The following is a 13490-nucleotide window of genomic DNA, read 5'->3' as shown; positions in this document are numbered from 1 at the left end:
TGTGTGGACTGTGATGGTCTGTTGTTTCCGAGGCATCGTGGCGTTGTTGTATTTAGATCTCTGTTAACTGTTTGTGAAAAGCAGCCAAGGGTGATTCAGGCTCTTCTTGGTGGTTTTTTATTGTTGGCCTTGGAGTATCCTTGGGGTTGCTGGAAAGCAGAATGTGTTCTTAAGCCCCAGGAATCTGCGAGAGCACTGTCTCTTTAAATATCCAAAGCAGTCTAGCTGATTTTTAAACCTTCAAAATGGCAGCGCCCTCTGGACCGACAAAAGTCCACAGCTCAGCCCACCTTTCTCTTCACCTTCTCCGTTTGTTCCCCAGCCACTGTGCACAGTCCTCCATGCAGTTCCTGGCTATCAGGGTGATTTTTAGGTTAATTCTTAGGTCGCATCACCACTCGGGAAACTTCAAGCTGTCTGTGCCGTCAGGATCGCTGCCAGACCGCAGCTCCTTATGTCTCCTTTGTTTGTTATTTTCCGCAAATTCTTCTGCTAGTTGGGGTTTAGTCCACTTCTATATCCTTCCCTTCAAGGCTCAGGGGTCCAAGATTATCTACTGTGTCTGTGTTAATCGGTTTCCCTTTTCTTTGTTGAAGACGGTCTGTGCAGTCTTTCTGCCTAGTCCGCCATCTTACCGCAACTCCCCGCAAACTGTAGTCTTCAATCTTCATCAGTAAGTGCTGCAAGTCATCCTCACTTTCAGCAAGCAAAGTTGCACTGTCACCGTATTGCAGGTTGTTAATGATTCTTCCTCCAATCCTGATGCCCCATTCCTCTTCACATAATCCACCTTCTTGGATTATTTGCTCAACATACAGATTGAATAAGTATGGTGAAAGGATACAACCCTGATGCACTCCCTTCTTGATTTTAAACCATGCAGTGCCTCCTCATTCTGTTTGAATGATAGCCCATTGGTCTATGTACAGGTTCCTCCTGAGTATGATTAAGTGTTCTGGAATTCCCATTCTTCTCAATGTTACCCATAATTTGTTATGATCCACACAATCAAATGCTTTTGCATAGTCATTGTAACATCTTTCTGTACATCTTTCTGGTATTCTTTGCTTTGAATCAAGATCCATCTTACATCAGCAATGATATCCCTCATTCCATGTCCTCTTCTGAATCCAGCTTGCATTTCTGGAAGTTCTCTGTCAAAATACTGCTGCAACTGTTTTTGAATTATCTTCAGTAAGATTTTACTTGCATGTGATATTAATAGCATTGTTTGATAATTCTCCCATTCTGTGGGCTCACCTTTCTTTGGAGTGGGTATAAATATGGATCTCTTCTGGTCAGTTGGCTATATTCTTGGGGATTCCTGAATATCCAAGTGTACACCTGTCACAGAACCAGCCTGCCCAAATCCACCTTTCCAAACACCAAATCTCCTGCGAGTACCCCCAGGAAAGGCATCTGGGAAGAGGTTTTAAGTCAAGGGACTAGTATTTCAGTTCATACTCAACAGAAAGCACATATCCCTGTAAAGGGTCTTCACAGTAGCCTCAAACCCTCTATGGCCACAGGCAGCAGCTGGGAAGCAGGAGTTTATGATCTTGTCCTGACCTCCAGTTCATCTGAAGTGAACTGAGGAAGAAGAGTTTTATCCTTGACAATGCACACTACCAGGCAGCATTGCTGGAAACATGGAAGGGCAGTTATGCTAGACCCTTACTTCTAAGGAAAGAAATTATTGGCACTTACCCGCTTGCAGTACCAAAAATCCGGGCTTGGTACGTATTCAAGAGTGACCTCTTTGTCATGGATCATTAGAGTCCCCTGTAAGGACAAAGACAGAAACCATCAACATCAACCCCTGGGAGACCGAGAGAGACAGGAAGGCACTGAGAGCCTTTCCAGTCCCCAAGTTGAAACATTTTATAATGAAGAGGGAACTTCTTCACTGACAAAGGGAAATGGCTATTTAAAGTCACACACTTGGGGCAGTGTGGCAGAGCACGCTCAAACTTAGGGAAGGACAATGGGAGAAGGCGGAACTTGTCTTCAGCCATGGCTCCTGTGGGCTGGGGAGCTGTCCTTGGGCAGGCTAGGTCCAGTCTACTTCTGTGGTGCATTCTCTTGAGTCCCAGGAAGTCCCCCATCTGGCCTGGGTGCTAGCATACTACCGAGAAGCAAAGTCTTTCTTCTGCAGCACAGAAGAACAGGAGCCTTCTCATTTATCTTCTTTTCCATGGCTAACTCACATCTCCTTGGAGAGGTAGGTAGTAAGGGTTATAACTTTGGTGCCTGAAAATTCTCTTTTAGATATTAGGTGTATGCACAACCACCCGAGGAAAAGAGGTACAATGCTGAAGACAGGAGAAAGGTGAAAACTTCACGGCAGGTCACATCCTCTTAACAGGAAACTGTAAATGGCTGGTGGGTGGTGGTAGCAGTGCTGGTGGCAGCGGCAGTAGCAGCAGCACCACTCTGGCTTGGAGCCTGCAGAGTGAGCTGGCCCTGAGTCCTGAGACGCAACCAGTAGCAAATAAACCCTTATGGAAGGTCTGGCACAGAACAGGTAGGGGAAGGGGCTCAACATACCCGATGCTCCCTTACCTCTTCACTTTGGACAAGTTATAAATTTTATTTCACACTAATAAGTAAATATATAAATATGTTTTGTTTAATAACACTAGCCAGCAGATACCTGTTGGAGCAGAGGAGAAAAATTTCTGCCTACTGAACAAGGGATCCTTACCCACACTTGTAAGAGAACTAACCAAGGAAATGACTCTGGACTAGCCCCTGTGCTGTGTTCATTTCCCGCTCTCTAAGGTCCTCTGTGTCTCCTAAGACACGGCTCTGAATTATATAAGGCATTTATTTGCAACTGGACCTCAATTTCTTGCTTGAGTCCATACATCTGTCAAATAATGCTTTACCACTCTGCTTTTCATACCAAAAGAGTTAAGAGAATACACAGAATAAAATTATTATCTTATTAAAACCAAAGGAAAATTGCCCGTTACATAGGTCCTCGAATCTGGGCTCTCATAACCTGCTTTCTGGCTTGTTCTTGAGGCCAGCGAGAAGTAATAATAAAAAACTGCTAACACTTATTAACCACTTACTCAGAGTCAGAAACTGATAAGCATACTATCTTATTTAATCCTCCCCTAAATGATCCCATGAAAGAACATTATTTCCATTTTACATGTGAGGAAACAAGCTCAAAGAAGCAAGATTACGCAGCTGGTAAAGGCCAGGATGGATTCACATCTGGAGTTGTAGAGAAGGGACCTCCTGTTCAGTGTTAGGGATAGGAATCTGGCCTTAGAAGTCACCCCAGGAAGGACAGAAGCTCTGCAGGTAGGGAGGGTCAGGGGAGTGCCACTCGGCTAAGCTCTACCCATGCAGGCGGTTGCGCAAGATGGTTCCTTCTACCCTGAGACAGTACATCATTTAAGAGAATGGACTCTGGGCCAGATTCCTTAAATATGAATCCTGTCTCTACTTTATGACCTTCAGCAAGATCTGTAGTTTTTCTCAGTGCTCCACCTTCCTCATTTGTAAAGTAGGGATAACAGTGCCTGATTCATAGGGTAGTTCTGAAGATTCAATAAATTAATATATGTAAAGCGTTTAGCATGGACTATAATGAGGGCTCAATAAATATTGACTATTTTGAGCCATAAGTGCTAGAAAAGGACTAGTAGCAGCAGCTAAGACCAGACAGGATCAAATTCCCACTCATTTCACCTCACTTGCTTGTCAGGTAGTAGTATTTCTTAACCCATTTTGATCTACTAAAGCACAAAGCTTTCACATGGAATGGTCACAAGTCAGAACTTCCAGGCTAAATCTTGCTCAATTACCAGCACCAGGTGCAGTACCTGCTATGGAGAAGGAGCTCAATAAGCACTTGTTGACTGAATGAGGCTAAATGGATCCAACCATGCCTGGAGGACCAGAGTGCTTAGCACACAGTGGCCCTGGAGGGGAAGTATTGCTGTCACAGAGTACCTCTGTGTATAATCCATAAAACACGTGGGCTGCTATATGAACAGTCAACAGTGCCACCAGAACAAGGCACTACTGTGAATTGTAGAAAGCTGTACATTTTGATTTCACCACACGGAGGCATCATTAGATTCTGGAATTTCTAAGGCAAGGAGCACTTTAGACTTCTCAGACAACAAATGTACTGTTCCAGGAGCACAAGACCTTACATTGATGGTAGGGAATTTCCCTGCCTGTAGTCCCTCTGATCAGCATAACAACTTTGAGAGGATTATCTTCACCAAATATGTTACAAAGGCAATTATTTTTTATTCTTCGCAGAATCCTCTTCAACTCTGATGGCCCTTTCTTTACAATCTGCACATGGCTAAACTTAAGATTGCCAGTGACTATGGCTAAAGAATATGAAATGGTTTTAACATCACTGCTGAATTATTTCAACAAGTGTGATCACAGAAAAACCTTAATGAGAACAAGAACAATCAGGTTTACATTACCATTTGTTTTCCCAGAAGCTATCACACACATAGGCAGCCCAGATAAACCAAGCAGTGGCATGACAGACACCATTCCCCCCATGCCTTTTCTCCAGATTTCCTGGAGTAGCTATATGCCAGCAGCTCCTAATGAAGTGACCTGCGGAGTGTTGGATTAATAAATGGGTAGGGTGATTTGATCACTTTTAGTGGTTCTCCGCTATTCACCATCTTCATGCATCTGTATTTTTATTTACCATTTATATTATTTATTAAGCTACTAAAAGGAAAGGTACCATAAAGGACATGAGTCTGGCTCCTAATGAGGTACCATGTATTTGAAAGTAAAACCAAAGACACTTCCTTTCTCAGTGAAAGGAAGATTAGTTTTAAACTACATTAAAATCTGCTAAATAACATCCTCCCTGTGTCTGAAGTCTTCACTTGGCACAGCTACAAACAGGTAATTCTAAGTACACGTCAATGGTTCTTAATGTGAAGCTGCATAGCTCTTACTCTCCACCTCAGAGACAGTAAAGAAGAGCAAATTCTGGGCTTGAGGGCTGCTGAATTCAACATCCACGTTTCCATTTTCCTGTTCAGCTACCATTCTGGGAGACGTTGACTTCCTTTTGTGATTGCCAGCCTGTGAGAAGGACTTGGGTCAGAGAATCTAGAATCTACCACATGCTCCAAGCCAAGTGTCAAGGATTCTTAAGGTGCTAGAGAACTTTAAGAGAAGTGGAAAGGAAAGAACATTTCTGATCAGCAGCTTTGCAACATTTGTTGAAAATCTTAATACAAGCACAGTCAGTTATATTTTTTACTGAGAATGTCGTTGCTTAGTGCCAGAACAGGTCTTCCCATTAAAATGGGGAAGAGGAAGAAGGGGAGGAGGGAGGGAGTGGAGAGGAAAGAAAGACCAAAGGGCGGAGAAAAGGTATGTGAGTGCTGTGAACATAACACAGATGGAAAAATTAGCAATCCTTCTTCATAGATTTGTGCTTCTTCAAGCATAGGATAAGAGAATCTGGTTACTAGTGGCCAGAAACTGGGAGGATTTATCAGAGATAGCAGAGTTGACCCTTGGACAGTACAAGTTTCAACTATGCAGGTCCGTTTACACATAGAGTTTTTTCAAAGTTACATCAAGTATGCCTGCCTCTCCTGCTTCCCCGTCCACCTTTTCTACCTCTTCCGCCTCTGCCACCCCTTGAAACAGCATAACCAACTCCTCTTCTTCCTCCTTCTCCTCAGCCTACTCAACATGAAGACCATGAGGATGAAGAGCTTTATAAAGAGCCACTTCCACCTAATGAATAGTAAATAATCATGCCATACATTTAATAAACTTATCTGTGTTGTGTGTGTGTGTGTTCATGTGAAAATCTAATAAGAACTGTGTTAATTGACAACTTATGTTATCAGTTAAGGGTAGTCAACAGTAGGCTATTATTAGCTAAATTTTCAGAGAGTCAAAAGTTATACATGGATTTTCACTGCACAGACTAACCTCTATGTTGTTCAAGGGTCAACTGAAATCTTTATTCACAAAGCCACTTACAGTTTACAAAAACATTCTTCACAAATGTTATCTCACTTGATCCTTACAAGTAGGGCACAGATAAGACTTATCTACACATATACTTTGGCAAGTAGTGACTGGGATCTTAAAGGCTTACAAGCAGCCATCTAGATGCAACATGGGTCTCTCCTTGTCCAGAGCAAAGAAGGATGACGAAAACCAAAGACACATGGAAACAAGAGTCCAAGGGACTGGTACACCATGTGATCCACAGCCTATATGACTATGAGACCAAAAAGAACTAGATGGTGTCCGGCTACCACTGTCAACCACTTGGAGGGGGATCTATGTAGAAGATCCTGGATAGAGAGGAAGAACAATGTGTAACAAAACTCAAAATCATTAAAAAAAAAAAAAAAAAGGGAGGGGGACCAGGTTTGCTGGTCAGATAGAGCTTGGGGGAACCACTGAAACTATGGCCCCTACTTGCACTTCAGGTCTAGAATTGAATCCATACCTGTGGCTTCCAGCTGAACAAAAGATAGGCAAATGAACTAAACATTTACATTAGCTAGATACACTCTTTGGAGAGATCAAATCATGAGAGAATAGAAGGGCTATGCATGCACAGACAGACACCTTAGGGGAGGCAGGAGTGCATGGGACGTAAGGCCACAGGGAAGAGGTATCTACCCATGGGGAGGAAGTGGGAAGAGAACTGTTGCATTGTGGGAGATTATAGTCAATGTCATGAGACAAAGTATAAATGAACTGCTGTATGGAAGCCGAATTTGCTCTGTAAACTTTCACTCAAATCACACACACACATACACACACAGATACAGACTTACTTACACATGGGAAAGTATAGTTGGGATACCTGGAGCAGCAACATACATGAAACTAAAAATTGTTTTTTCCTTTCACTATGTTGGTTTAAAAAAAAAAACAAACTTCCAAGGAGTTAGCCAACTCATAACACTTGCCAAACCAAAGAAGTGAGAAGTGGCTTCTGATGAAAAGCTATACAAGGTAAAGACTAAAACAACGCATAGGCACCAGACCCATGGGAAGTTTTTAGAGGGGCTGTCATCAAGGCACTGATTCTTAACAGTATCGTGAATACTCCAAACTGGACTGTTCAAGGTGGCCTTAAAGTTCTTAAACCCATTGCCGTTGAATCAATTCCAATTCACAGCAACCCTACAAGACAAAGTAGAATTGCCCCATAGGGTTTCCAAGGCTGTAAATCTTTACAGAAGCAGACTGCCACATCTTTCTCCTATGGAGCAGCTGATAGGTTCAAACCACTGACCATTCATTAGCAGCTGAGAGCTTAACCACTGCACCACCAGGGCTCTTAAAGTTCTTAAAGCACCTACAGTTAGTTATTCCAGACACTGTGCCTAAGACAAAGAGGACTGCTAGTAAATGGCTGCTGCTGGAGATTCAATAACTATGATGATCAAATGCACCTGCACGAAGAGTAAAGCAAGAACAAAAATAACAGGTTTAAAACAGATGTTACTCCTCTTAGTATGAAAGGGTAGTTTTCATGGAAATCTTTTGCAAAATAGTCAGGCCCACTCTTTTTGGTACAGGATATGTTACAGTTCAAAAATTTTGTTAAACCCATTATTCCCAAAGAGCAAAACCAAAATGAGAAAGAAAGAAGGAAAGGAGGAGGAGTAAGGAGGGAAGTAGAGGCCAGAAGCACAGAGATGACCTCTGGCAGCTCTGCAGCTCTGCCTATTGATCTTCTCCATGCCCTCTGCTTACACTAGCCTTCTACCAGGATCTGAGCTGACTTCCAACCATTCACAAGATGAGGGGCCTTCTGGGACCTCCATCAAAAACAATTCCACTCAGCGTTCAATTTAAGGTTGAAGAGCATGGAGAGACTGCCCTCTCAGATGCTACTTCTTCAGATTACTTTTCTTGTCCAGATGAAAGCACAACAAAACCTTATTTTCTAAAATGCTCTTTAATAACATTTAGAACTACTTGACTAGCTTTCTGGAACTTTCTACAACCAGCATCTTGCTAAAACCCCATTTGTGCTCTTTGAAAGAAGATGATGGCTGGGCCTGCGTTTCACTGAACCTCACTTACCAGACACAGAGCTGCTCAAAGCTAGGGTCTCAAGCTCAATATACTCAAACACAATACACTACAGCAGACTGACATTTGGTATATGGTAACTTTATTATTTTAAAGGCATCTGGTACTGAGAATATATTCCACCTCCTCTACCACCCCACTCCCTGCCTCTCTCTTAATGTGTGTTTTAAAGTAAGATCCCAGTTCCTCCAGAAATTGCCTCATCATTATGAAAGAAAACCAAAAAATATCAAAAACCAAACTCACTGCCATCAAGTTGGATCCGACTCATAGCGACCCCTCCTTGGGTTTCCAAGGCAGTATCTCTACAGAAGTAGACTGCCCAGTCTACCTTCCAAGGAGTGGGTGGTTGGGTTTGACCCGCCTGACTTCTGGTTAGCAATCAAGTGCCTTAGGCACTATGCCACCAAAGCTCCCAGTGAAAGAAAACCAGTGATCTCTAATCTTGCAGACAGTTCCATGATACTCAAGAATAGATTTGCCTACCAGGGGATCTGGGAGTCCGTGGGTGGCATAAATGGTTAAGTGCTCCCTTAGTTACTAGCTAAAAGGTTGGGAGTTCAAACCAACCCAGAGGCACACCTCAGGAAAAAAGCCAAGTGATATGCTTCTGAAAGATCACAGCCTTAAAAGTCCTATGCAGCAGTTCTACTCTGCACCCATGTGGCACCATCAGTTGGCAACTAATAACAATTAACAACCAGGGATCCACAAGATTCTCCCATTCTAAAGATCTGTTAAATCTTCTTCATATTGTGGCAAGAGCAAAAAGGCAAAATATAAATAAATAAATGGTAAGCAAGTCAATAAACAAAACCGTCAAAGGGTCCTTTCTCTTCATGTGAGAAGATAAGGCTCTATCACAGCGACTGAGCCAGCAGACAGATTAGGACATCTGGCAAATTCCTTCACCACTGACATCTCACTATAAAGAAGTGATGTACAAGCTCTAGATGTTAGCACTTGACAGCAAATGATCAATTGTGACCCACTAAAACACAAGCTTTGCAGTCTGTCACAATTTTGTATTTTTTAGAGCCACGTTTCACTCAGCATTTATAAGAACCTCAGACTCATTAAGATTTCCTGATTAATCAATAATTCATCTCCAAAAAAAGACATGACCTAATTCATAGGGCTCAGGCATAAGAGCTCTGGTGGTGTAGTGCCTAAGGTATCTGACTGCTAACCAGAAGGGTGGGGGTTCAAACCCACCAGCCACTCTTCGGAAGGAAGATTGGGCAATCTACTTCCATAGAGATACCGCCCTGGAAACCCAAAGAGGGGTCACTATGAGTCAGATCTGACTTGATGGCAGTTAGAGTGAGAGGTACAAGGACTGTGAGGACAGCACATGTCTGGGCAATGTTTCATTCTGTTGTACATAGGATCACTATGAGTTGGAGCCAACTTGATGGCACCTAACAACAACAACAATTCATAGTGCAAACAGAAGGCTACTTCTGAACATATCTTACTGATACACCCTCAGAATTCCCCTCCAAATTCAAGTTTCTGTTCCCTTCTTTAAATTAAAGTACTAGTAAACTGGAATAGATCCAGAAATCAATACTGCTTGTTCTTTCCTAACAATTTTCTCAGGTGACCCTCAGATAACTGTGAAGTATGCAGGGCAGCGTTTTTAGTGCCAGATAAAAGTGATTATTTTTTCTCCTATTGCAATTGGGGCCATTTCCCCCCAGATCTCAGGGGCAGTAGGTCTGTCATCCTTATGACACTCGCTCATATCAAGATGGCTGCTGTTCTAGCTTCCCTGGCCCTTTTCTTTTGTACAGGTGGACCCTAGATTCACCAATGCATGCTTCATCATCTAGGTCTCTAAATGGAATCACTATGGGGAAAGAAAAAGGGAGAACACACACACACACAAAGGGAGAGTTTCTGAAATCAAGTGGAAAATGTAATGCTTCTTATATTGCTTTACCTAATAACATAATCTAACCATTTCTTTCTCATATAGAACTGATGGCGGGAAGTGGTGGGAACAGCCAAGAGGCCCTTAAGTCCACTGACATTGCACAGGCTGCTCTGCTGAGCCCACCACAAAAGATGCAGTGTCCCCAGGAATTAGCAGCTATTCTTCTCATCACTGAAAACACATTATTTCTACTGGCTCTTTACCTACAACAATCTTAATTCTCTTAAAGGCTGACTCTATTTAGCCCCTCTGGCTTCAATGTGCTTGCTCAGACATTTCAGAGAGCCCTGCTGACTTACTTTCTGCAGAAATAGTGCCCTTAAAAAAAGGAAGTAAAATACTGAGCTGCCAGACTTCTGAACACATACTGTTCAGCCACCATTTTAGGACAGTACCACCCGCCATCCTTTTCTTCTTAGACAAAAAGGTTATAGACCCAATGTTACTCTGACAGAATCTGTAAGACTAAGAATTGAGGCTTCGAGTCAGAAAAGGTCCATAGGGTAAGAGGTTAAGTTTCTAATCCTTTAGATCTACTCATTCTCATTTGAATAATACAAAAAAGAGAGGTGGCTCTTCCCATTTAAGACATGTTCAAATTAAGTTAGTCATATTTAGACAAAAACATCTGCTGTGCATTGGATGCCATTGCAGGAGAGATGTAGTGAGTGAGGGAATGATCCCTGAACATGTCAGAAATCTGTGTTAATTCAGGGATTTGGGAAAAGGCAAAGCCAAGAAGTCACTAACAATCCCCCAGCTAGATTTGCTGCCAAGTGCTCCACGGAAATACAAAAGCACAGCCCACAACCATCAAGAAACCCTCCTAATGAGACCTGGCCCACATTTGCTCTGTGCCCTGGTAATTTACCACAGATGGAATGCCGTTAAGACACCCTCAGACCTAAGACACACCATCCAATGTATTAATAGAATATTAACAATCCTTTTAGTTTGAAACTATCGAAATTACTAAAACAGAAGCAATCATATAATTGAAAGTTTCTTTCCTTTATAAGAAAAATTGGGGAAAAAATACATTTAAAAAAAGGGAGTGCCTTCACAAACATTTATCTATGGGTGGATAGATGGGTAGACAGACTGAATGATCAGGTATGTCTATGCAGAGGCGAGTGTGCCCAAGGCCATAAACAGGGGTGGCAGATGGTGTTTCTACAAGCACATTTGTATGTTCTGTAAGAATGTCCAGGTACATAGTAGAGTTGACAAGGGACAAGGTTGTGACTTCTTGGCCACAGCCAGCTACCTGGACGGAATGAGTAGTTGGACCTGTGGGCTCAAGACCATGGTCACGGGGGACATCAAGCTCAACTGGTATAACAGACTACACAAAAACAATGTTCCACAACCTACTTTGGTGAGTAGCGACTGGGATCTTAAAAGTTTACAAGCGGCCATCTAGATGCAACAATGGGTCTCTCCTTGTCCAGAGTAAAGAAGAATGAAGAAAACCAAAGACTCATAGAAACAATTAGTCCAAGAGACTGGTACACCATGCGGTCTGCAGCCTGTACGACTATGAGACTAGAAGAACCAGATGGTGCCAGCTACCAGTGTCAACCACTCAGAGAGGGAGCTGTGTAGGAGATCCTGGATAGAGTGGGAAAACGATGTGGAACAAAACTCAAAATCATGGGGGAAAAAAAAACCACACACATTTGCAGGTCTGATAGAACCCGGTGAAACTCCTGAGTCTGTGGCCCCTAGCTGCCCTTCAGGTATGGAATTGAACCCACTCCTGTGGCTTCCAGACAAATAATCAACCATACGAGCTGAATATTTACATTAGGTAGCTACACTCCTCAGAAAGATCAATCATGGGAGAAGAGAAGCGCAGCGGATGTCAGAAAGATCAATCATGGAAGAACAGAAGGGCAGTGGATGCACAGTGAGACAGCTCGGGGGGCAAGAGTGCATGGGAGGGAAGAGGTAACTATGGGGAGGAAGTGGGAAAAGAGGTTTTACACTGTGGGAATTTGTAGTCAGTGTCACGAGACAAAATGTCTATGATGTGCTGTATGGAAAATGAATTTGGTCAGTAAACTCTTGCCCAAATCACAATAAAAATTTAAAAAAAAAAAAAAAAAAAGGGGGGGGCGGGGAGTACCTTCAATGGTATTAGGAAGCATGTTGACCTTCCCATTATAAAGAATAGCTGCTTATCTGGATTTTCCAAAATAGTTTCAATTTCATTTTCTGAGCTATTGAAAGACTGTGTCAGAAAAGGCAGTACAAATGAAGTTGAGGTTTGTGAAGATGTTCAACATGCATATTTATATTATATAACACACAGCTAGCTTCCCCCTAAAATATCTTAATTCATTGTACTGAGAGTATTTCTTCTTGTGGGAATGCTTCTAGACTTTTATAGATTTAAAAATAAAAAAGTTTTTATCTTAAAAGAGCGAAAAGATGAACCACAGACTGGAGAGAATACTTGCAAAACAAATAACTGATAAGGATCTGTATCTAAAATAAACAAGTCTTACAACTCAACATAAAATAATCTAATTAAAAAATAAGCAAAAGATATGAATAGACAACTCATCAAAGAAGATATACACCTGGCAATAAGTATATGAAAAGATGCTAACACCTTATATCATTAGGGAATTGTAAATTAAAACAACAAGATAACAATACACACCTATTAGGATGGCTGACAACACAAAATGGTGGTAAGGATGTGAAGCAACAGGAACACTCTCAACTACTGTTGGTGGGAATGTAAAATGGCATAGCCATTTTGAAAGTCAGTCTGGCAGCTGTTTACAAAGCTAAACAGTCTTACCACAAGATCCAGCAATCATACTCTCTGGTATTTACCCAAATGAGTTGAAAACACGCCTACAAAAAAAGAAACCTGCACACAAATTTTCCTTCAACACAGAGACAGTAAGAAGTCCCTGGGTGGCACAAATGGTTAAGCACTCAACCACCAGCTAAAAGACTGGCAAGGTCAAATCCACCCACAGGCGTCCTGGAAGACAGTCCCGCTGATCTGCTTCTGAAAGGTCACAGCCTTGAAAACCCTGTGGAGCAGTTCTACTCTGCACACATGGGTCACCATGAATCAGAATTGGACAGCAACAAACAACATAAAAATAAAAATAAAAAACCAAACCCACTGTCACTGAGTTGATGCTGACTCACACAACCCAACAGGGCAGAGTAGGACTGCCCCATAGTGTCCCCAAGACTATGAATCGTTACGGAAGCAGACTGCCACATCTTTCTCCATTGGAGCAGCTGGTGCATTCAAACCACCAACCTTCTGGTTAGAAGGAGAGCACTTTAACCACTGTGCCACCAAAGTGCCTGAAGAACAACATTGTTGTTGTCGTCGTTGTTTTTGCCGTCGAGTCGGCCCCGACTCATAGCGACCCCTCCTTGGGTTTCCGAGGCAGTATCACTACGGAAGTAGGATTGCCCAACCTTCCTT

General features: G+C 42.4%; 1 protein-coding gene across 1 annotated transcript in view; it reads right to left on the bottom strand.

Annotated features, from left to right (window-relative positions):
* LOC103213093 (RNA-binding protein 6) overlaps positions 1–13490 on the bottom strand; it is a gene marked incomplete at its 3' end in the record, with an annotated part of 89297 nt that overhangs the window by 12814 nt on the left and 62993 nt on the right. Inside the window, exon 6 of the mRNA XM_007958988.2 lies at positions 1708–1782. Coding sequence (XP_007957179.1) covers positions 1708–1782 — 75 coding nt within the window. The remainder of the gene's footprint in view (positions 1–1707; positions 1783–13490) is intronic.

The sequence above is a fragment of the Orycteropus afer genome, unplaced genomic scaffold (assembly GCF_000298275.1).
Source record: "Orycteropus afer afer isolate SDZICR_OR568_19922 unplaced genomic scaffold, OryAfe1.0 scaffold01273, whole genome shotgun sequence".
Taxonomy (NCBI): Eukaryota; Metazoa; Chordata; class Mammalia; order Tubulidentata; family Orycteropodidae; genus Orycteropus; species Orycteropus afer.
Note: the sequence above shows the minus strand (reverse complement) of the source record. Positions and strands in the feature narration are given on the sequence as shown.